Source organism: Diceros bicornis, chromosome 3 (genome assembly GCF_020826845.1).
Source record: "Diceros bicornis minor isolate mBicDic1 chromosome 3, mDicBic1.mat.cur, whole genome shotgun sequence".
NCBI classification, from domain to species: domain Eukaryota; kingdom Metazoa; phylum Chordata; class Mammalia; order Perissodactyla; family Rhinocerotidae; genus Diceros; species Diceros bicornis.
The window spans coordinates 82976577-82999024 of record NC_080742.1 but is presented as its reverse complement, the minus strand read 5'-3'; the positions used below and the strand labels follow the sequence as shown (position 1 = coordinate 82999024).

The window sequence follows — 22448 nt, the reverse complement described above, 5'->3', positions numbered from 1 at the left end:
TTCTCAGAGTGTTTTGTAGGTTAACAAAAAGCTTCAGTCGGAGAGTGGCAAACTATGGCCAAAGGGCCAAACTTAGCCCACACTCTGTTTTTGTAAATAAAGTTTTATTGGAACACAGCCATGCCCGTATCATCTATGGCTGCTTTCACACGTCAATGCCAGAGTCGAGTAATTACAACAGAAGGCATTATTTCCCACAAATTTGAAAATATATACTATCTAGCCCTTTACAAAAAAGTTTGCTAATCCCTGATCTAAGCCAATGGTCTCAAAAATTTTTTTTATAGTGTACTTCTATGAGTTAAAAAAATTAAGCACATATATATATACACACACACATACACACATATGTATATTCATTTATTTATAAATTATATACATGTAGTGTTGTTTAAATGTTTATAGATTTATAAAACACAAAATTTAAAAGGATAGAATAACAATGAAACAATATTTAAAGTAATGTTTAATTTATTAATCTTTATAAAATTTTTTTTGAAAACTCTTGGTTTAACACACTGTGGTGAGTAATTTGAAGGTCTGGCTGTAAGTTCAATCTATTCTGACATTTGGTTTTAAATGACAGTTATAGCTTAATTTTTTTTAAAAGCTCCAAAAAGATATGTAGATGTAAATGGAAGGAACACATCATTCGCTTGGCATACTGAAGCATGATACTAATATATTCAATCTTCCTCACCAACCATGCAATTTTTTTCATGAAATTTGCCTAGAAAACTTATGTCTGTCCTGATGTCAACCAGTTGTTTATTCAAAGTAAACCAAAGGTGTTTTAGTTTTTACATTTTTAATAAACAGCTTCAAATCCACTGAAATGCTTCACTTGGGAGATTTTTAAATAGATTCCAAAATGTTTCCATGGTGAAGTGTGAAGATCTGATATTCTTGGAAGGTTCCATGTTTACACCTTTTTCAACAACAAAATCACAAAACAATGGGGTCATTTTCCAAAAGATCTCTCTGCTGCATGAGTCTCTTCTGAAAAGCAGTTACCTTCTCCCCTCTCTGTTGAAAACTCATCTTCACTGAAAAGAACAGTCTCAGTGTGTGGCTGAGGAAGTTAATTGCTCATACACACTCACAACATTAGTGACAGCTCTGCCACATTCTCATAGTTTCCTTGGGCTCACATTATAGTGTTACCTTCAGCCTGCAGCTTCTGTAGAAATCCTTTTAAGTCCAGAAATCCAAACCCATTTCATGAAGGTTAGTTCAGTTTAAACCAGGTGAGCTGTACCATCTTAAATCCACTTACTCAGTTACAAAGAAACTTTAAGGAATCACAGTATGTGAAAAGACAGGGGCTGTATTCCCCTCTGGGGGCGGAACTTCTGCTTTTCCCTCAGAACCAGTCACACGTAATCGAAAATATGGACTGAATGAAGGAGCCGGTGCCAGAAAGCATATTAATGTTAGTCAAACTTCACTTTACACTCTCTTGCCTTCTTTTCTTTGATCTTGCTTCCACTTACAATGCTCTTCCCACCTCTCCACTTTTACCTAGAGCGATCTCCTCCAGCCCTCAAGTCCATCTCAAATGCCACGCTCTTCCGTGATGTCTTACCAGACAAAACAGAAGTCACCTGGAAGGGACTCTTTTCCTCCTGGGAAATCTTTGTGTTGTTCCAGATATTTGTCACATATTGCCCTCTTGTTGTTATTTGTGTATCATCTGATTGCCCCTTTTATGTCATGCTTGCTGAAAGCAAGTCATGTTTAATCTTTTTTTTAGCTCTCCTTCCCAATGTGCTTTGCATAAAGTAGGTATTTAACAAGCATTTTTAGAACTTAATTCAAGAAAGGCATATAGCATAAGACACTGAGCAATAGCAATTACGAAGGCTAATTAACAATGATGAAGGCTAATTTTGAACATGAGGTGAATTGCCTATGTTCATGTGGATTTATCTGAATCAGATAAGGAAAGGACAAAAAGGCCACCATGAAGCCACTTAAAATTTTTAGTGTCAAACACAGGACGACATTGCTTCGGAAAAGGACATATCAATGAAATGTGATTCAGTTTCATGAATAGGAAAAGGCAAACAATTCTAGGCTAGGCTCCTGAGTATTTACGGAAAATATGATGTTTAAAGTTATTAGAGCTTTATCAGTGGGAGAAGGCCAACACCCAAGTGTGTCCCAAAGGCTTCTCATTCAGAGAATGGGTTGTCAAGAAGGCAGACACTCCACACTGGCTTGTGAATATGTACCAAGAAAACTCGCTATACCTGCTGCCATGTTGCATGGGCCATAGGGTTTGCTCTCTAATCATGAGTTCCAGGAGCTGAAGCCTGCTCATTCACTCTCAGGTTTAAACTTCAATATTATGAAGTGATGGAACAGAGCCATATTAAACCAACCTAAGAGTGACAATGGCAGCTTCAGGGAGACAGAAGAAGGTTAGCAAAAAATATAGGAGGTGGAACTCCAACACTTCACATTTCTCTTATTTCCTTCTCACCAGAAGTTGGAAGCAACTACTAGTCAGAGCCTTCTTGCCAGTGTCTGCCTGGGTAGGTACCTGGAGAATTGTGCTCATTGGTCCAAAATGCAAAAGTTTTAATGCATTTATTGTAAACTTGGTTCTCATTCGTATGCTACTTTCTCTGTAGACGCCATTGTGTTGGAACTACATACAAAAAGTCTCCTTGAGTTCAGAGTTGGACAATGTATGTTTTCCTTATTAAGAAAAACCAAATAGGAAAGAGATTTGACTTTTGAACCTAGTCAATAATCAGGGGCTAAAGTCTAACTGAGTCAACCTGTGTTTTCCAGGCTGATTGTGGACCCTGGCCTGCTTCCAAAGCTTGTGTGTGAGTGTGTGCACATGTACACCTGCCTGCCATCAGCCAACTCTATTATTGTTGCATGATTGGCCTTGGCTTGGTTCATGAAAAGAGCAGAAGTTCTATATTTTCCTGCTACTCTGCTGCATGCCTTTTTTCCCCATAACTCTTCCTGAATCATATTCCCTTGTAAATTCCTTATATCCCTCTATAGTCTCTCTCTTCTCACTATCAAGCCTAGTGTTGATTTTGGCCTTTTGCAATGTCTGTGGAAAGCAAAATTAATTCAGCACAAGTAGGTAAACTAAGTGAGTTTGACTTAGCCCATCCTTTAGAAATATTTTCATGTCCTCTGGTCAAAACTAATTCTGTAATTCATTTGCTAAATCATTAAGATAGCCAAAACCAGTTAATTCCACTGTATCATGAATTGTCTTGTTATTTACACATTTAATTTCAGAGTTAGGTTTGTAAGTTAGTTTAATCAACTTTGTAGCTAACTTAAACTCACCTGGGTATGTATCTCCATGGAGCCAGTGAAGTGATTTTATTTCCAGATATCTTGACCACTTGCCCAGTTGATAAAAATACCCATAAGAACAGTTCAATTTGGTTATTAAATTGACTATATTGACTATATTTGATCCAGACATTAATAGCCATAACCCCACAATGACACTATATTATGGGCTTGACCTCTCTAGAGATATACTTTGGAACAAAGGACCCAATGGCACTTTACAAATGCCATCTTATTTAACCTCACAGGGGTCTTTGACACTGTGGCTGTACCTTCCTTTTTGAAATTCCCTGTCTACCATTTATTTTGTAGTTTCCTTTGTCTGTTTCATCGGGTTTCTTCCTCAGCTCTATTCTTTTCTTACTTGACACATTTGCCCTGGGTAATTCCATCTACACTTACAATTTGTTAGTCAATTTTAAGGTGATGATTTTCTAATTTATTTTCCTAGTTCAGGCCGCTCTCTGGAATTTTTAAATGACCTTTCTTCCTTGGTAATGAAATTTCCAGTAAAGAAGTTGAGAGTAATGAGTTATTCTGGACATCTGATTAATCCATGACTCTTCCAAAATTCAAAACTTCTCCCCATGCTGGTACTGCACTCTCAGATCCTCTTATTTTCAAAGATGGATGGTTTAAAAAAATTTTTTTTAAATTCCTCAGTCATATCATCCTATCCTTGCTTGCAGATAGCAATTTCACAATTTCAGGATGTGAAATTGGCTTAATATTAAAAGAAAAGTCAAATAAGAAAGCATTTATTAACTAAATATCAAAGGATGAATAACTTGCATGAGCACAGAGAAAACATTAAAAACACAACTTTGTTATTTATGACTTTGAAACGGATACACTGTTTTTTGACTACTTGGGAGAGTATTTTACTCCTTACATGCAAGAGAAATAAAGCTTAAACAATACCCATGTGTCTAGAAGTTGATTTTGGTTGAAAGCACAATTATCCACTGTTAGGTTTAAAACAATGGAACTGAACCTACCAACCTGGGAAGAAACCTGTCTAACTCGTTTCATATATATATTGTATTTTCTTTAAAGGTTTCAAAATGTCAGAAAGAAAAAGAGCCTGGCCCTGCCATCTGAGAGCTGGATGATACAATAGAGGATGCATTCAGAGCAGAGGTTCTCAGCCTTGGCTGCACATTAGAATCACCTGAGGAAGCTTTTAAAACTCCCTCTGCCCAGCCTTGCCCCAGACCAATTAAATCAGACCCGCTGGGGGTATGATCCAGGTATTAAAGCTCCCCAAGTGATTCCGGTCTGCAGCCAGACTGAGAAACACTGATTGATAATGAGTGACTTAGGAACAGTTTGGGCCAGATGCAGTTACGTGAAAAGGCAGTGCAGAGTCATTCAGAAAACAGAGTGGAGAGAAGAGTCACGGGCAAGTGTTTAGAAATCAGAGTGGAAATAGATGAGGCCATTCATCCTTATGAGCCTAAACACCAGGCTCTTTTTCTTTCTTGTTTTTTTTAATTGGAGTATATCAATATTTATAAAGAGAAAGCAGGTGTTACTTAACACTGTTGTTTCAGGTAGGCTTTTAAAACTTATTAAACATTGGTTAAATATACGAAGTGGTAAATCCGCTACTCTCTCAATGACCAAATTTGACCAAGTCTGACAAATTTGACCAAATTTGACCTTTATTGGCTGGTGGTAGCCCATTTGGAGGAGCAGGCCTGGCAACTGGGAGGATTTAACCTATAACCTCAACTTCCTTTCATGATGAAAACATCATATAGCTCCAAATTCCTATTTTTTCCCGTCATGAATGATCTGTGTCAGCATGATATTCTTAAAGGCCAGCTAAGGATCTGTAAGAAAAAAATTCTTAGAGTCTGTTTTACAGAATTCAAACTGTAAAAAGAGAAAAAACTAGGTCCGGAGCGAGCCAAACCAATGAGGTACCTGCCAAACCACACCTTATCCTCCTCAATCAGCAAAAATATCATCCACCGCCTGACTCCTCTTACCTCACCAATAGGAGCCCGTTCATTCCCTTATTAGGACACTGGCAGTGGCAAGAGAGACTGTTCATATCTGAGACCCAAGAGTGGCTCCCACAACATGTGCAGTTCATCAAAAATGAGAAGAGGGTAACAGGCACCAAGGGAGGGAACTGGAAAAATTAAATCCATGCTATATGGAGGAGAATCCATCTTGGTAGGCCACAATTATGGTTTTGGATAAAAAAAAATTTTTTAAAGGCCAAACCAAAAAAACACAATCTTATTTTTTTAAATACATATTTTGGAATGATGTTTTTGAAACTTAGAAATGCAGTCAAGGAAATTTTAAGTTGAATGCTTCCAGGAAGTTGAATATATATAATCAATGACTACCTGGTCTTAACCTTCAAGAAGGGCTGGGTGTGGGTGGTCTGTCCCAGTTCTAGAACATACACCTGAATCCAGAGGTGTGATTTGCTTTTTTTTTTAACCTGGACCAAAATGAAAGCCCTGTTCCTCCTTCTGTCTTTCTGCTTCTCACCTGTCTACAGGGCTCCTTTCCATGCTCTGACCCTCGTCCTAGTGTACCACCTTCTTTCTTTTCTTACAATGTACCACCATTCACACTGGGCTTTTTTCTATGATATTAGAGTAGCTTCCAAGTCAAAATGAGATATCTCCCTGCTATGATCTGTGTCAGCAAGGCTGTCCTGTTAATCCCTTCCTGTTTGGTGGCTAAGCTGTTTTCAGAGCCAACTCACGAACTCAGATGCATCCAAGCAATAACGGATTACAATTCTAACTTTCTAGAATTTACAAAACACTTCCATCATGTACATGCTCTAATTTGATCTTCAGAATACCAGTGAGATAGACACTATTATCATTCTTATTTCATAGTTGAGGAAATAGGCTCAGTGGAGCTGGGTGACTTGTATTCAGAGCCAGGACGTCACTGTAATTTTGGGCTTTTCTGACTGGTGCTCTCTTCCTTCTCAGAGATGTAATAGTATTGTGCTTCTGCTCAGAGGAGGAGCTCTGAGCCTACCAGAGAGAATTTAAGTCCTCAAGTTCCCCCGGGGACCTCTAAACAAAAGGTGTTTGAGCCCCTGGGAGACTGCAGAAGGTGCCAGGAGTCATGTCACCCCTCTGGAGTTGCGCTGCTGTTAACAATCAACTCTGCTAAATTTGACTTCTTGTTAAAGTTGTAGATGACATTTCTAAGACTAAAAAAGCCAAATACAACAGCCATTGTCTATTTAAAAATAAACAGTAACACTGATGACTTTAAAAAAAAAAAAAAAGGAATATACTAGACTACCCAACCTTGACTTTGAATGAGTGAAGCAAACGAATTGTTTTAAAAAATGAGGAAGCGTATTAATAATGATAACTCCCATTTTTGCAGTACTTATTAGGTGCCAGGCAATGAACAGGATGCATCTCATCTAATCCTTACAATAGCACTGAATAGACACATTATTCCTATTTTACAGTCAGGATGAGCAATCCTGGCACAGACAAGTCAAATCACTTGCCTAGGATTACACACTAGGATTTTAGCTATCGTCTGGCTGACCCCAAAGTTTGGGCTCTTTGCACCACTACAACATAGCATATCCATTTCTTTCCAGGTCTCAGTTCTCTGACTTTGACAGGACAGAATTTAGAAGTGAAGATATGGAGAAGTTCAAAATTATTTGAAGAGTTTATTTTCTTTTAAGTGGCATGAGAAAGTCATGTGATATTAATAACAATGAAATGAGAGGAGTTGCTAGATTTATGGAAGTCCAGGTCTCCCACCGGGGGAAGAGGTACACTCATTGCCTCTTTGTAGGCCCCTTAAAGCAGTATTTAGTCCCCTGGGCTGTTATTTAAGGTAAAGAATCATGAAAGATCAAAGACCCCCCCAGTCCACTCCTCTCACCCTCTTTAGCCCTGCTCTGCCAGGAGGAGAAGCTTGCTCATCAAGCAGGATCTGATGTCATATTAGAGTTACTGCCAGATTCTCCCACTCAAAGACCAGAGGTTAGAGCTGTGAATGCACAGGCAGGGAATAACATCCATTCAGTGTTAAGCTAGAGAGAGCAGGGGAGCCACCAAGAGCCAGCCTGGAGCCAGGAGCCAGTCATTAGACACACACCCAGGCAGGGCCGAGGTGGGCCAGTGAATTAATCTCTCTGGCCTCATTTTCCTCATCTGTAAAATGGAGGTATTGGTACTTAGCTTGTAGTGTTGTTGAAGGATTGCATGAACTAATATTTGTAAAGTAATTAGAACAGTGCTCGGCACACAGTAACTACTATTGAGTGTTAACCATTTTTATTATTATCACTATTGTTTCCATCCTCCTCCTCCTCACCATCATCATATGGGAAATAGTTCTGTACTTATATGTCTTCCAAGGCATGCTGCTGTTTTCAAGCATGAAGGGGAGAATTGGGCAGAAAGATTTTTCTAACTCAAGGATCTTAAACTTCTTTTCATTGAAAATATTAACATCAGAGAGGTTGAGAAATGCAGAATAAATGTAGGGGAAAATTCTTATCTTCTCTTGGTATTTCCTTATTCCTCCTCTGTTGACTGCTTTTTCCCTGTCTTTCTTTTTTGAGGAGTGGAGGAGGAGAGTTGTGGCTAAATGGAATGCCTTTTATCTCTCATTTTTTCTGTCCCTCTCTTAATCCATGCCACTTCTCACTAAAATGTAGATGGAAATTTATCATCAGACAGCTTTATCTTCCCATGCCAGAAAATGCACGTGTCCTCGTGAAAGAGAATAATCCCTTTCTCTATTCTTCTTTGGGGCTGGCTTAACCGGCAAACTCAGTGGAGAATTGATGGTTCAGAGCTCTATGCATAGAGGTTGGTTCTGACTCTCACTGGAATGCCTTTAGACACACGGCCTGTCAGTGGAGGACCCAGATGTCCCCGCTGTTCCAAGATCCTTCAGCCAGCTGGCATTTTATTTGTGCTCGAAAATTATCCCACTTATTGCCTATGAATTAAACTATGAAATGTCATGTTATTTTAAATCTTTCAGTACTTATTATGGGTTGAATTGTGTCCTTTAAAAATAATATGTTGATGACCTAGCCCTCAATACCTCTGAATGTAATCTCATTTGGAAATAAGGCCTTTACAGAGGTAATCAAGTTATGATGATGTCATCGGGTGGGCCATCATCCAGTATGACTGTGTCCTTATAAAAAGAGGGAAATATGGACACAGAAAAGACATGCATGGAGGGTAGATCATGAGAAGAGACACAGAGAGAATGTCATGTGAAGGCAGAGGATTGGAGTGATGAATCTACACGCCAAGGACCACCAAAGATTGCCAGCAAACCACCAGCAGCTAGGAAGGTGGCCTGGAACAAATTTTCCCTCACAGCCCTCAGAAGGAAACAACCCTGGCTGTTATTTTAAGTAACCCAGCATGTAGTACTTTGTTATGGCAGCCCTAGGAAACTAATACAGTATTCAATCTAAGGATCAAGTGGTTTGGCTTTGTTAACACAATTTTTCTACAATTTCTAGCACCTTCTCCCGTTTATTTAGGTGAGTGGTTCATTATACTGAACCAGCAGCCCATCTGATTTATTAAGATGCCTTCTATTGTAACTTGTAAATTTATCCTCCATATGCTCCGTTTTCACCTTTGCTGTGTTCCTTCTGCTCCTCTGGTATCTGGGGATCTTGGTTGGAGATTTACCTGTAGCTCTGAGACGGGCTCAGAAAACTCCAGTCTTCTTAGGCTCCCAGGGCAGTGGATGACAGAGCCTCCATTCCCTGGGTGGAGGGGATGCTTTACAGGGTCTCCCTCTTAGCCCACAAATCTTCAGATCCAGGAGAGACAGACTCGTAATACTTCCCTGGGTCAAATTTAATGTTTAAGTAAGGTCAGAAATTTAAAAACGTATACAGGGGTGAGAGAGTAAGTGGAAAATAAATCTTTCTCATGACACTAACTCCTTATAGACCTGGGACAGTTCAGTCTATGACTTCAAGGCTGTTTCCCTTGGGGTAAATAGAGATCGTACGCACTTCCTGGGTGCCCTTCACTCAATGAGGTTAAAAGGAAAGCCCCCACCTATGCTGGAGTCTGAGAGGCTTTTGCTGTTTTGTCATCAGGAAGTGTTCACTACTCAACTAACTAATATCAGAATACCATTCTTCACATTAGGCCTCTCCAAGATGCATCAAGTTTGCCCAAGTTGTGGAGACCTCAGCAAACTAAAATGTAAGTTCCAGATTTGTTGCATTTAATTCTAAGAAGTCTATATACTCATATTATGGGTTGGAAGGTGTCCCCTCCAAAATTATGTTTAAGTCCTAACCCCCAGTACCTCGGGATGTGACTTTATTTGGAAATAAGGTCTTTACAGAATTAATCAAGTTAAGATGAGGTCATTAGGGTGGGCCCTAATCCAATATGACTGGTGTCCTTATAAAAAGAGGAAATTTGGACACAGAGACAGACACACAGAGAGGGAAGATGATTTGAAAAGAAATAGGGAGAATGTCATGTGAAGTAATGGAAGCATTGGAACTATGGTGCCACAAACCAAGGAACAGCTGGGGCTACCAGAATCTGGAAGAGGCAAGAAAGAATCCTCCTCCTACAGGATTCAGAGGTAGCATGGCCCTGCTGACACCTTGACTTCAGACTGTCTAGAACTGTGAGATAATAAGTTTCTGTTGTTCTAAGCCACCCAGTTTGTGACAGTTTGTCATGGCAGCCCTAGGAAACGAATACAACCCATCACAGTCACTCAAGCTTTTGTGATTACCCAGAGGCTACCTCAGATTCATTCCCTAGGCACCCAGTTCATGCTAATGATTATCATTGTTAATCACCCACACACACACACACACTCAAAAAGAGCACTTACTAAGTGCCAGGCACCATACTACCTACTTTACATATATTTTCCTCTTTTTATAGATGAATAAATTGAGAAACTCAGTGAGACTAATAATTTACTCTAAGGCATGAAGTCAATAAGATGATGCCACTAGGATTTGAATCCAATTATATCTGGATTTCAAAGTCAATATTCTTAACTGATACTCTCCTCATCTGTCAAGGTGACTAAAGACTGGTGGCGTCCACATCTCTGGCAAACAACTCCCTACTTTTACAACATCCTCCTTCGCAATGTATCTGGTTTAGGCCAACTAGGAAAAGTAGCGACTCTATATTTTGTCTCAGAAGTCCATTTTTAACAAGTTTCCTTTAACTTCAGAGTTATCCAAAGTATAGCAGGATGGGTTATCTTCTTTAAGTAGTAAGTAAATGGAACAACCAAGGCCTGAGGTGAAGCGTTCCTCTGATTTTCTAAAGTAGATGGATGTTTTAATGAATACATGTCAATCACAAACTGCATTCAGCTGCCTTTCATGCCAGTATCAGTCGCTTTGTTGGCATAAGATGTCAAGACTTCTCTCTTCTTGGGTCTTTAGGAAGGGGAGTGCTCAGAGGGAGGGAACAGTAGGAAACATAACACTGATTAAACATCCACTGTGGTTTATACACTTTTGTGTAGCTAGTTCCTTTAATTTTCACTAATCCTGCAAGGCAGATATTATACTTTTTTTAAGAAACTTAGGCACATGAAATTAAGTGACCTGCTCAGGGTCACACACTTAGTAATGAGTGAGGGGTCTAAACACAGAGGTGGGAATCAGGATATCTGGTTCCAGTTTCTTGAATGTCAAGAGTGTGCCTGTGTAGTGCTGCAAAATGTGAGTCCAGCCAATAGAAGGAATACTGAGACCCTTTTTCCCACTCCAGAAAGGCTATCTGCGAGATGGAAGAGGTGAATAATAGGTTCCTCTTTAAAGCCATTCCTTCTGCTCCAAAGTTTCAGTGTACCTAAACCCCCCTAGGCCTCACTTACTCATTAAAAAGTTGTGTGAATATAGTCCTTTTCAATTCAATTCTTAGGCATATCATAAAATGTATTAAATAGCTTTGGAAATTATCTACACAGAAGCTACAAGTGTCCTGAAATCAGCTTAAAGCTGGGTTTAAAAAACTGCTTCAATTTTATGTATTTTTCTCTGGAAACTGTATAGGGTAATTATGAGCTGTAGCCTTTGTTAGGGGGGTATTGCTGATCTGTGTAAAGAATGTTTTCACTCTTTAAAAAGCAAAAGTCACAAATTTATTTCCTTCTCCTTGGGTGAATATAGTCCTATTTTATTTTAATTATTTTATTTTTCCTCTGTTACATGCAAAGTAGAAGGTAGAGTGACTTGGAGAATCAAGTTCTAGAAAAGGTGAGGGCAGACATTTCTTGCAAAGATCAGTAAGCCGTCATGGAAAGGTAAAGACACAGAGAGCTAACGTGACAGGCAGAGCTGTCCTGTAAGAGGCAGACGTCTAGGGAGGTTTAGGCCCTAAATAGGAATTTATCAGCATAGAAAGTATCAGACTAAAATACCAGGCCCTAAATAGGAATATCAGGACTGTAAGTGTTCTAATCAATGTCTGTGTGACACGAGGTTTACAATAAAGTTATATAGTGAAAGATCAATGAGAAAAGTACCATATTTTCTCCAGAAGTTTATTGTTTTAAAATCTTCTTCATAAAATTATCTCCTTTACTGGTTAATGTCAGTTGTTTTTAATAAAAAGTAGTCTTAAAAACAGGGAAATTAGTATTTATAAGTCCAGTGGGCTACAGCAGATACTATCAGGCAAAGCATACTTCTTCATAAATTAGCTCAAGAGTTAAAAACCCTGACCACCTAGTTGCTTTCTTGTTTTATACCCAGAAAAAGTATTTAAGGGCAGAGGATCGAGGATGATCTGGCTGAGCTTCTTAAATAGAAACGTAGTTCCAATATCACAAATAAACGTCACTCTGAGGTTTCACTTATGAAGTTGCATGTTATGGCCCATGCAAGGATCTTTTCCCAACTCTGTAAAGAACAAGTGGTCCCCCCAAATTGTGGCTCTGATATTAAATTTTACCTGGGAAAAATAAAGCTATTTAACAAAACCTTGCATTTGTTTTGTACTTAATATTTTTCTATGGACTTGAACACACATCATTATACTGGATGGACTTGCCACCCCACAAGTTACACAGAGCAGGCATGTGCATCTCCGTTTTACAGCTGTGTTACAGCAAGTTGAAGTGGCTTCCTGGAGATCATGATACTGATTATTGAAGGAGCTAGACCAGAATCAGACCCTCTGATCCCCATCCGAAAAGCCTCTCCTTAAACCTCAAGGCTCGCCCTTGTGGTTGCCAGTTAGCAGAACTTCCTGAGCTGCTCTGAAGGCAGGGCCAGGGGTACCAAGATTAGGTAATATGTTCAGTGATTTTCAAATTGCAGTTTGCAGCTTCTGAAATCTATGTAGTAGGTCATGACCAGCATTTTTTTAATGAAATAAAAAAGTATAGAAAATATCAGAGGGAAGGAAACTAAATCAACATCTCAAAGAAATATCTGTACTCTCATTCATTGCAGCGCTATTTACAATAGCCAAGGTAGGGAAACAACCTAAGTGTCTGTCAACGGATGAATGGATAAAGAAAATGCGATATATTATTCAGCCTTTAAAAAGAAGGAAATCCTGACATTTGCAACAACCTGGATGAACCTAGAGGGCTTTATGCTGAGTGAGATAAGCCAGACAGAGAAAAACAAATCTGCTGGGTATCACTTATATGTGGAATTTTTTAAAAAAAGTCAAAATAGAATCATGGTTGCCAGGGGTTGCTGGGTGGGGAAAATAGGGAGAGGCTGATAAAAGGGTACAAACTTTCATTTAAGATGAATAAGGTCCGAGATCAAATGTATAACACGGTGACTAGACCACGTATTATATAACCGAAATTTGCTAAGAGAGTAGAACTTAAGTGTTCTCACCAAAAAAGAAAGAACAAAAAAAGACAAATACAGGAGGTGATGGATGTGTTAACTAACTTGATGGTGGGAATCCTTTCACAACGTATAGGTATATCAAATCATCACATTGTATACTTTAAATATATTATAATTTTATTGCTTAATTATACCTCAATAAAGCTGAAAAAGAAAAGAAAACTGTAATACAACTTTAAAAAATAAGAGAATATCAGAGGGCATTGTACATAGCAAGAGTGAGCATTGTTTTGTGAAATATGTGTTTCAAATTCATATGTGTGTGTATATATATGATACGGAGTCACAAAATAAATTTGTTTATCTTACTTAAGTTATTTTAAGTTCAAAGAAACTTGTATTTCTTTTAGAGGGTCACAGGGAAAAAGAAAACAGGAAAACACTGATGTAGCTAATGCTGATCAGGTGGCTATACTGCTCTGACGGCAGCCACAGCCCTAAATGGACCTGGGAATGTGTGTATGTTGAGTGGTGGGTGTAGCAGGGCTGAAGAAAGATTCCTGTAGAGGGTGGGAGGTTAAAAGACTAGACAATCTTGAAGCCAGAGCCTGTGTTTTGTCCTTTTTCATGTTCTTAGTGCCTAGTCCAGCAGCACTAACTGGCATAGGAAACCCTCAATGAATATTTGTTGAATGAATGCATAGAAATGAGTGACGTTTACAGATTTAAGGCTCCTCTTAAAAATCCAGTTAGGCTTGGAAATGAATTCAGGCAGTCCTACATTTATTAAAAGCTGGTTTCCAAAACCTTGATTTGCAAATTGGTTTTTGGAACTTCAAACATCATTATACATGGCAGTTGGGACCTCAGGCCAGCCCACAACCACCTTTTTAAACTCAAGATACATCTAAAGTTAGTACCGAGAACTGAAGCTGTGTTTCTACAGAAAAACCCATCCTCACTGGTCCAGTTAGGAATGCCAGGAGCAAATTAGCTTCTGGATGTCAGAGGAGCACCTCCCCATCCCCCCTTCCTCTTGCTGCGGCTAGACCTGCCTCAGCAAAGCCATTTTTCATGGTCTGGAAGGTGTGTGAGAAGCAGGATGAAGCAAGGGCTTATTTCTAGGCTAGAAAGAGGTCAAACGTAAGGAGGGAAAAAGATGAAGGAGCAATGCAAACAGCATCGACAAGGAGAGAAAGAAAGGCCTGTGGCCGCTAACCTAACCAGTGTGATTGTGGCCAAGTGGCCAGGAAGACACATGCAGAAGTTCGAGACCACCTCTATGAAGATTCGGTGTAGTCACCACTGCACGAGCAATTCAGGAATATCATTTATAGAATGCTCAATATATGCAAAGCACAATTACCTGTTTCTCTGCCATTCTTTTTTATTTTTCATCCATAAACAGAAAGTAGTAATTTCACCCTTAACTAGATAAGATGTCCACAAAAGTCAATCATTTAAAACCAATCTTTGAACCCAAAAGTGAGCAAAAATGGCCAGTGTGGTATAGAAACCAACAGTCACAAAATATACATGCATTGTACATTGCCCATGCATCATACACGTAATGTCCACTCTTATATTGTAAGAGTGAGGGGCCCTCAGTGCTCGTCCACCCCAATTTTACTTTGAACAAAATTCTAACAAACGGGGTTTCCTGGTATCTTTGGCTACAGCAGAATAGAGAGTGGGCCACTAGAGGTGGGTACGTTAACATTAATGAGAAGAGAAAAAAGACATAAATAAGAAGACAGAGGACATCACATAATAATTGGACCCATTTGGGGATGGGAGTCTTATCTGCTGAGATATCACTGTTTCACAGCATAATTTAAAAAACTGTATTCATAATGACAATTCTCAGCAATTGAAAAGGGTTTCAAATGTATTGTAATAGCTATTTAACAGAAGGGAAAGAGATAGTTTCCATTAAATTTTCCCTTTTTTTTAAATAAAATTTAGCATACTGGAAAACTATAATGCTACATTTCCTAATGAAATTGGGGTAAACCAGCTATTCCTATACTTTTTACAATTCTAAATATTTTTATGTGCATTTCTTCTGTTATTTCTGCTGAATCTTATACAATTATGCCAATCGTTTATTTCCTTACCACGTTTTTAACTTAGTTTCCTCAGAAAACAGTGAGATAAACAAAATAATTTCCTATGTTTCCTTGATTCCATGGTTTTAAAACTTATATACCCTTCCACATCTGTTACAAAATGTGACACAAGAACAAAACTTTTTCATCCTCAGGATATATAAAAGCATACCTCTTTATGAGAAACATAACTTAATGGACTAAAGCATTAATATTTACAAGAAACATGAAATCTTGACTCAAGTAGACTTTATTAGGGCTTTGGAAAAATGAGAAAAGTAGTGGTGAAAATACTAGATTGCAAGTGACAGAATCTTTCAATAATCTTACTAGGAACAAATTAAACACCACCTTGAAATCTAAAGAACTGAATAGCCATTCACACCTGCCTCTGAAAATAGCATGGCTCTGTGGAGGTCTTGGTATTCAGGAATTTTAATGTGCCTCATTAGGAAAACACTGCCATTCTTGCTCTGTAGGTGAGGAAACTGAGATACACTATCTGATGCAAATGCAAAGGAATTTAGAATTCATTTTGTTGAGCATCTGATTTGGCATTTAACCTAATACTTCTTCCAAAGCAAAAGGTGCAGGAGCTTTCTGTGTTCAAATGATTCAAATGAAAAGTGGTTTATTGGTTTAGCCAATAATAGGAAACTTAAAGAATACTTTTTCAGCATTGGCACCATGCTGGAAGCTGAAAATTCAAAGACTCAAAATAGTTCCTGCCCTCAAGTGAATTATCATCTATTGTGGGGAGGACAGGCATGCTCACCACTAACTTTAGTACAAGGCTAATAATAAATAGAAGGCTGGACAAAGGTCATTATCGAGGAGAGAAAAGAGGAACTGAGGAAGGCTTGTGGAGGAAGGTAGCATTTGATCAGGGCCTTGAAGGACAGGAATGAAGTCAGAAGCAGATGGGGTAGAGCCTCTCATCTCTACTACACTCTCCAATCACACCCCATTGCTCATCCCCACCCCATTCCCATCCCTTCTCTACCCAACCCCACCCTACCCACTCCAAAACTTCCTTGGAATCTTAGGTCTCCATGGAACAGTTCAGAAACCACTAATCTTGGTTAATGTCTCCATTTCAGATGAGGAGACTGAGGCACATGGGTTGTTTCCCACATAGGGAATCGATCAAGCCAAGGAATGGAAGTGACTTGTACAAGAGGAGTTTGGGGAACAGTGAGTGATCTGGTTTGGCCGGAGCAGAGGAAGGTCAAAGTGGGAAGGAATATTAAAGGCAGACTGTGGAGAACTTTGAATGTCATACTAAGAAGAGTGAGCTCTATCCTCAAAGGTAGGGGAGGAAGGGTAGGGATCAGACAAGGGAGAGAGACTGAGGCTAGGACCAGACGGGAGGCAACTACAATCATCCAGGTGGGAGACAGTAACTGTTGAAATGCAAGAAATGATAGAGTGCATGGAGAAGAGTGAGAGAGACACACGGACAAAGCAAATTGATAGAACCACAGGCTTGATGGAGTGGGAAAAAACTCAGAACCAGGAGTTGAGAGAGACAGACAGACACACACACACAGACTGGGTTCTTTCCCCAGCATTCCAGGCTCTGTTGTTGACGAGATGTGTAACACTGTGCCAGCCTTTCACCACCATGTGCCTCAGTCTCCTCATCTGAAATAAAGGCATTAAACAAGATCAGTGGTTTCCGAACTGTTCCATGGAGACCTAGGATTCCAAGGAAGTTTTGGTGGAGTGGGTAGAGTGAGGTGGGGTAGAGAGGGAGGGGAGTGGTGTGGGGGTGAGCAATGGGGCATGATTAGGGAGCATAGTAGGGATGAAGAGCTCTAGATCCAAAACCACCTGTTTAACCAGAACATCACCTTTATGTAATAGAATTCCTTGTAACATTAAATTTGCTAAAAAACAAAACAAAACAAACTAGTTTGATAACCTCTGGACCACACTGAGCTCTTACACTTGTGCAATTGCACCTACAGAAACTGGTTATCCAAGAGATCTGCTCATATAGCAGATGTGGGTCTCAGTTTTAGGACTTTGTTGAGTTTCTCTGTTTATTTAATTAACTGTTGCACAAACGCTGGAACAACTGGAACAACAACTGTCATGCTGAATCAATGCCAAAACTCTCAAAAATGGGAAGGATTTACTGAAAGGCCATTTGGTGTTCATACTCTTGTGTGGTACCTTTTCCTAAGACCCAGTAAGTTTTCCAAACCTCATAAACACCAGCGTGAAAAGGACCCTTACCTGTGAGTACAAAGACACTGGCTTCGCTAAGGACTATTGTCTGCCTTTGGGTAAGTTGAGTTATGGCTCTGGGTTCCGTTTCCTTGTCTATAGAATGAGACCGTTGCAGAAAACAATCCTAGAGGCCCCTTCTAGCTTTAACATTCCAGGATTTCATGATCCCAAACCTTGGAGCCTGTTATCTGAACAATTCCCTGATCAATAGCGTGTGCTTTCAGTCTTGCTCTGTCACAGTCAGATGGTCAGTATATTAAGGGCTTTGGGCTGTTGACTTGAAGGATTGGGCAATGTGTGCTTTAGCCAAAATCTCTGAGTCCTGCAAATGGATCATTCTGAGCAGAGGGCTCAGGACTAAATTAACAGCAGATCTTGGGAAACACAATGCTTTATGGATCAGTATTTGGGAAAGAGAAACCCCATGCCTAGGTATAAACCCCTGCAAATGGTCTGCAAACCACCATAAAAATGGAAACGAGGAAAACCAATCAGAACCTCCACAAAGTAGAGCCCAGAAAGTTTCATACAGGTCTGAAACTTACATACTCACTGCCTTCCTTTGCCTCCTGATTTCTCCTCTCCCCTCCCACTCCCACAAGTTAAAAAAAAAAATTTTTTTTTACAACAACAATTCCTTTGGAAAAAAAAAAAGAAAAGTTAAACCGAAGAGGCGAATTGAGCACTCACTGGGAGAGCGCGGCCAGGCTGCGTCTTCCCTGCAATCCGGATCCCCCGAGCATGTCTGCTGCTGGAAGGGGCGGCGGGGCGCTGGAGGTGCTGAGACCCTAGGGGCCGTCAGGCCGTGGGCCGGGCCCTCGGAGGTGCCATGTTATCTGCAGCTGAAATGCTGTGTGCAGGATGCTCCCGTGTTCTCCCTTTGTGTTAACACTTTGGTCTGTCCCTGTGACGAAAGTCTGGGCTTGTCCGTTGCCAAATCTACTCCTCCCCACCCTTCCCTCCGCATAGGATCATCAGAGAGCTGATTGTTATTTTTTACTGTAATCTCTCTAATAGAGGCCCATGATGTTTAGATTGTAAAGGGCACAGATTTCTTGGAGATTTCCAGAATGTTATTACTGGGTAGTAGGGGCCAGGATCCCCAGTAACTTGCATGATGAAGATGTTATATGATTAATTACAAATAATTATTCCAAAGTAGAGAACTAGTCAAAGGAAAAGACACTGATCCATGTGCTCAGCCTTGCAGAAAACAGCTGATCATGGTATCACTTGCATGCACAAGCCAGTTCTGAAGAGATCAGCGGAAATCAGCCCACTGAAAGTTCATCCGGGTGCAGTTCTCAGGCCCTCATTCTGAGCTCTGTTCTCAATTAGGTTTGGTGTAGGTGGCCTCCAAAGCAAACAGTTCCCACTGAGAAATCAAATCTGAGAAACTCCTCTTATCCTTTCTATCCAGGGAAAGATGCATAATATAAAAATGCAAACCAAAGGCACCGGGAAGAGGAGAGACAGCCTGATCAGTGTTGTCCCGGGTTATAGAGGATGTTTGGTGCTCACGCTCCTTGGTGAAATGAGAGCAACAGCCCGCCTAGGAACATGTTGCAACAGTGGGCCCCGTCTGCTCCCATGGCACTCTGGTGTGGTGATCTCATCAGCCAAGCCCAGTAAGGGAGCCTGGTCAGCAACAGCTTGGAAAGCAACCAAATTCCAGGCCCTGAGGAGGGGGTGGTGTTGATTCTCTCTGGAGACGACACTCCGTCTCAGCTTGAGTTATGAATACGTTTCTTCATCTCTAACAAGCACTGAACAGATTGGTGCTGGGGCACTGAGCTGCTGTTGGGACTGGCTTTTTGTCAAGCGAGTAGAACAACTCAGATCTCCTCAACGTAAGGTTAAGATGGTTCTTTCGGTAATAGCAGGAGGAGCAATCAACTTCATAGATTGAAAGCCCTTTTATAGAATGAAAAACATCTTTGAAATCTACAGCTTCATGTCACCAACAAGGACATAGAAGCACAGAGCATTTAAACAGTTCACTCAGTGTCATCATGGAGCAGAACTGTAGCAACTACTCTTGGGCTCAACTTAAAGATATTTAATTTAGTCAGATTAAATGTTCTCTTTACTTCAACTAACTAGAAAATTTTGGTTGTTTTCTGGCTTAAATACTAGACTGTCATCAAAGTCATAGTTGATACAGTAAATATAGTTTAATGAAATTCAGAGTCAATTATCTCCATATATCATGGCATATATACACATTTAAATATCCCTTTGCTTATGTATCTTACCACTCAACATATATTGACTACTTAAAGCGCATGAGACACTCATAAAAATAGAGATATGTCTACCTTCACAGAAGAGGGCTTAATAAAATACTCACTGACTGGGCTTGAGTTTATTACTTTGGAGCTGAGATAAAAATGTGTATTGTGGCATTTTGCTATTCTCCTTTCTACCAAATTTTGCCCACTTAATTTTTTTTCCCTTCAAAAAATTCAGTGGTTTGCTGTGGCAGGCAGAATAATGTTCCTCCCAAAGACATCCATGTCCTCATCCTGAGAATTTGTGAATATATTACCTTATATGGCAAAATGGACTTTGCAGATGTGATTAAGTTAAAGGCATTGAGATGGAGAGATTAGCCTGGATTATCCAGATGTGCTCAATCTAATCACATGGGTCTTTAAAGTCAGAATTCTCTCCAGCTGTGGTCAGAGGGAGCTACGACTAAAGAAAAATGGCCAGAGAGATGCCACGTTGCTGGAAGAACAAGGATGGAGGAAGGGGGTCAAGAGTCCAGGAATGTGGCAGCCTCTAGAAGCTGGAAAGGCAAGGAAATGGATTCTCCCCTACAGCCTCCAGAATGGAATGCAGCCCTGCCCACACCTTGATTTTAGCTCAGTGAGAACTGTGTTGTACTTCTAACCTCTAGAATGGTAAATAATAAGTTTGTGTTGTTTTAAGCCAGCAAGTTTGTGGCGGTTGTTTGTTACAGCAGTGATAGAAAACTAAAACATTCACTTATGGGACTCATTTGACCTTGGGAATACATTTCACCTTCTGATTTCCCTTTCCTCCCCCCACACTTCAATTCTGAGGTGGCAAGTATAGTTTTGGCATATTTGGAATAAGCTCATAACATGGAATAGCCTGGAAAAAATTCTGTGGTTCTTCCAGGCCAGTCCAGTCTCTCTCTCGCTCGTTCTCTCTCTCACACACACACACTCTCTCCCTCTCTGTCACACAACACACACACACACACACACACACACACACACACACACGCCCCTTACCCTCCATGGAGGAGAGCAAGAATTTAGTAATCTTCCACTAATATGCTGACATTCATGTACTAAAAGTATGCTAACGGCCAGCTGTATAAAAGATACCTACCAAGCTATTTTCCTAGTTGCAGAGATAGGGAGAAGGAAATGATGCACATTCTTAGTTGCCCCTTGTTACTAATGGAATGTGTTTGGGAAGTAGCTGTCTGTCTTCAGTTTGTGATAGTAAAACTAACAGGTGTGATAACTTGCGCTATCTGATAGGGTACTGACACGACAATAGTGGAGAGAGAGTGAGTCTTGGACCTGGGTCAGATACCGGTGGGGAACAGGCAGAGCACAAAGGCCAACAAAAGGGAGACTGGATTCATTCGAGAGGCAGGGAGATAAGTGAATCAGGAGACGAGATGAGAGCACGGCGGGGGTAGGCAGCAGCTTCTAAGGAACCCTGAAGTCTGGCTGGCTGGGGCTGGAGAGGCAAGGTGAGAGGAATTAGGAAGAACATACCAGAAGGTAATTTGTGAACAGTGTTCTGTTCCTGCAGAGACCAACAGGTACATGTGCTTTCAGTGTGTAGCACAGGCAGGGATACTCAGAGCCCAGCTTCCAGAACTGGTGTCTCTGAGAACTGAATTAATGAGCCTTCCTTGGTACCATGAACAACTAACTGGGCCAGTCATCTTTCAGCAAGATGGTAGGTGTCACATGCATGACATTTCATGGATTTTTTACTAGGGGAAACAAAAGTCTGGGCTACTCTCATGGCATCCTTCATTTCTGGATACTTTGCTTAATTTTTCATCAAAAGGAGTCTGGGCTGGGAAGGTTTGAAGGAGGTCAGTGCAATAGAAAGGAAGAGCTCCCACCACAGGGTGGTCTTTTATTAATAAAATATGATGTAAAAAAATAACTTTGCTTCATGGAGGTAGGAGACTGGACCACATGATCTGTTCCAGACTTTATAGTCTGCACTGGTTGTTCAAGAACAGCTTCTACCTTGGAGCCATTCCCAAGGGAAAAGAGAGGTATGTGAAAAGCGCCTTGTGTACTGCCCTAATGAACTTTAGACACACACACACAGCCACTCACCTCCTACAGAAACTCAACTTAAACTCAAAGGAAATCTACTCACTTGAGAGGCAACAATTCAAGTAATTTAAAGGGGATTTTTAAAAAGGCTTTTGAAGAAAAATTTTCTTATAAAGAAATTCATAGACGCCATACTCTTAGAATGAGGCAAAAGATCTTGCCTAGACAGCTGCTCACCCAGGAGTGGATAGGAATGGAAGCGAAGGGGTTAACTACATATTTGCAGGCAGACCTCTTTCCTCATTCCCATTGGTACCTCCACAGCTGATGGCATCTCGCTCCTCCCCTCATGGCTTTGAACTTGTTCACTTAAACTATATTGCTTCATTGTCCTATGATACTGCTTTTTAATGGATCCTCAGAAGAAATCTTCTCATGAAATGCTGTTCCCTTTTTCCATCTCCCTTCTCAGAAACTACAGATTCCTCTTCTCTCTTTCCCCTGCTTTCTACCTTCCAGTATCGTCTTTTCCTCAACTCTCCTTCCCCATCGTGTCTTTGCTAATGGCTTTGTAGTTCCCACAGTGTCTTTCTTTAGGAATATGAGGTGAGCTGGCATGTGGGTGGAGGAATGCATGGACTGCTGTGGAAAGTCATCACTTACCCCTCATCTTAGTCTTCCTCT

The 22448-nt window shown here is 40.3% G+C and overlaps 1 protein-coding gene across 6 annotated transcripts in view; it reads right to left on the bottom strand.

Moving 5' to 3' along the window:
- CALD1 (caldesmon 1) overlaps positions 1 to 22448 on the bottom strand; it is a 181632-nt gene that overhangs the window by 49304 nt on the left and 109880 nt on the right. Inside the window, exon 1 of one of the 6 annotated variants that reach the window (XM_058530454.1) lies at positions 18172 to 18389. The exons of the other annotated variants lie outside the window; for them this stretch is intronic. Coding sequence (XP_058386437.1) covers positions 18172 to 18224 — 53 coding nt within the window. The 5' untranslated portion in view covers positions 18225 to 18389. Of the gene's footprint in view, positions 1 to 18171; positions 18390 to 22448 lie in introns of those variants that run through there. 6 annotated transcript variants of the gene reach the window in all.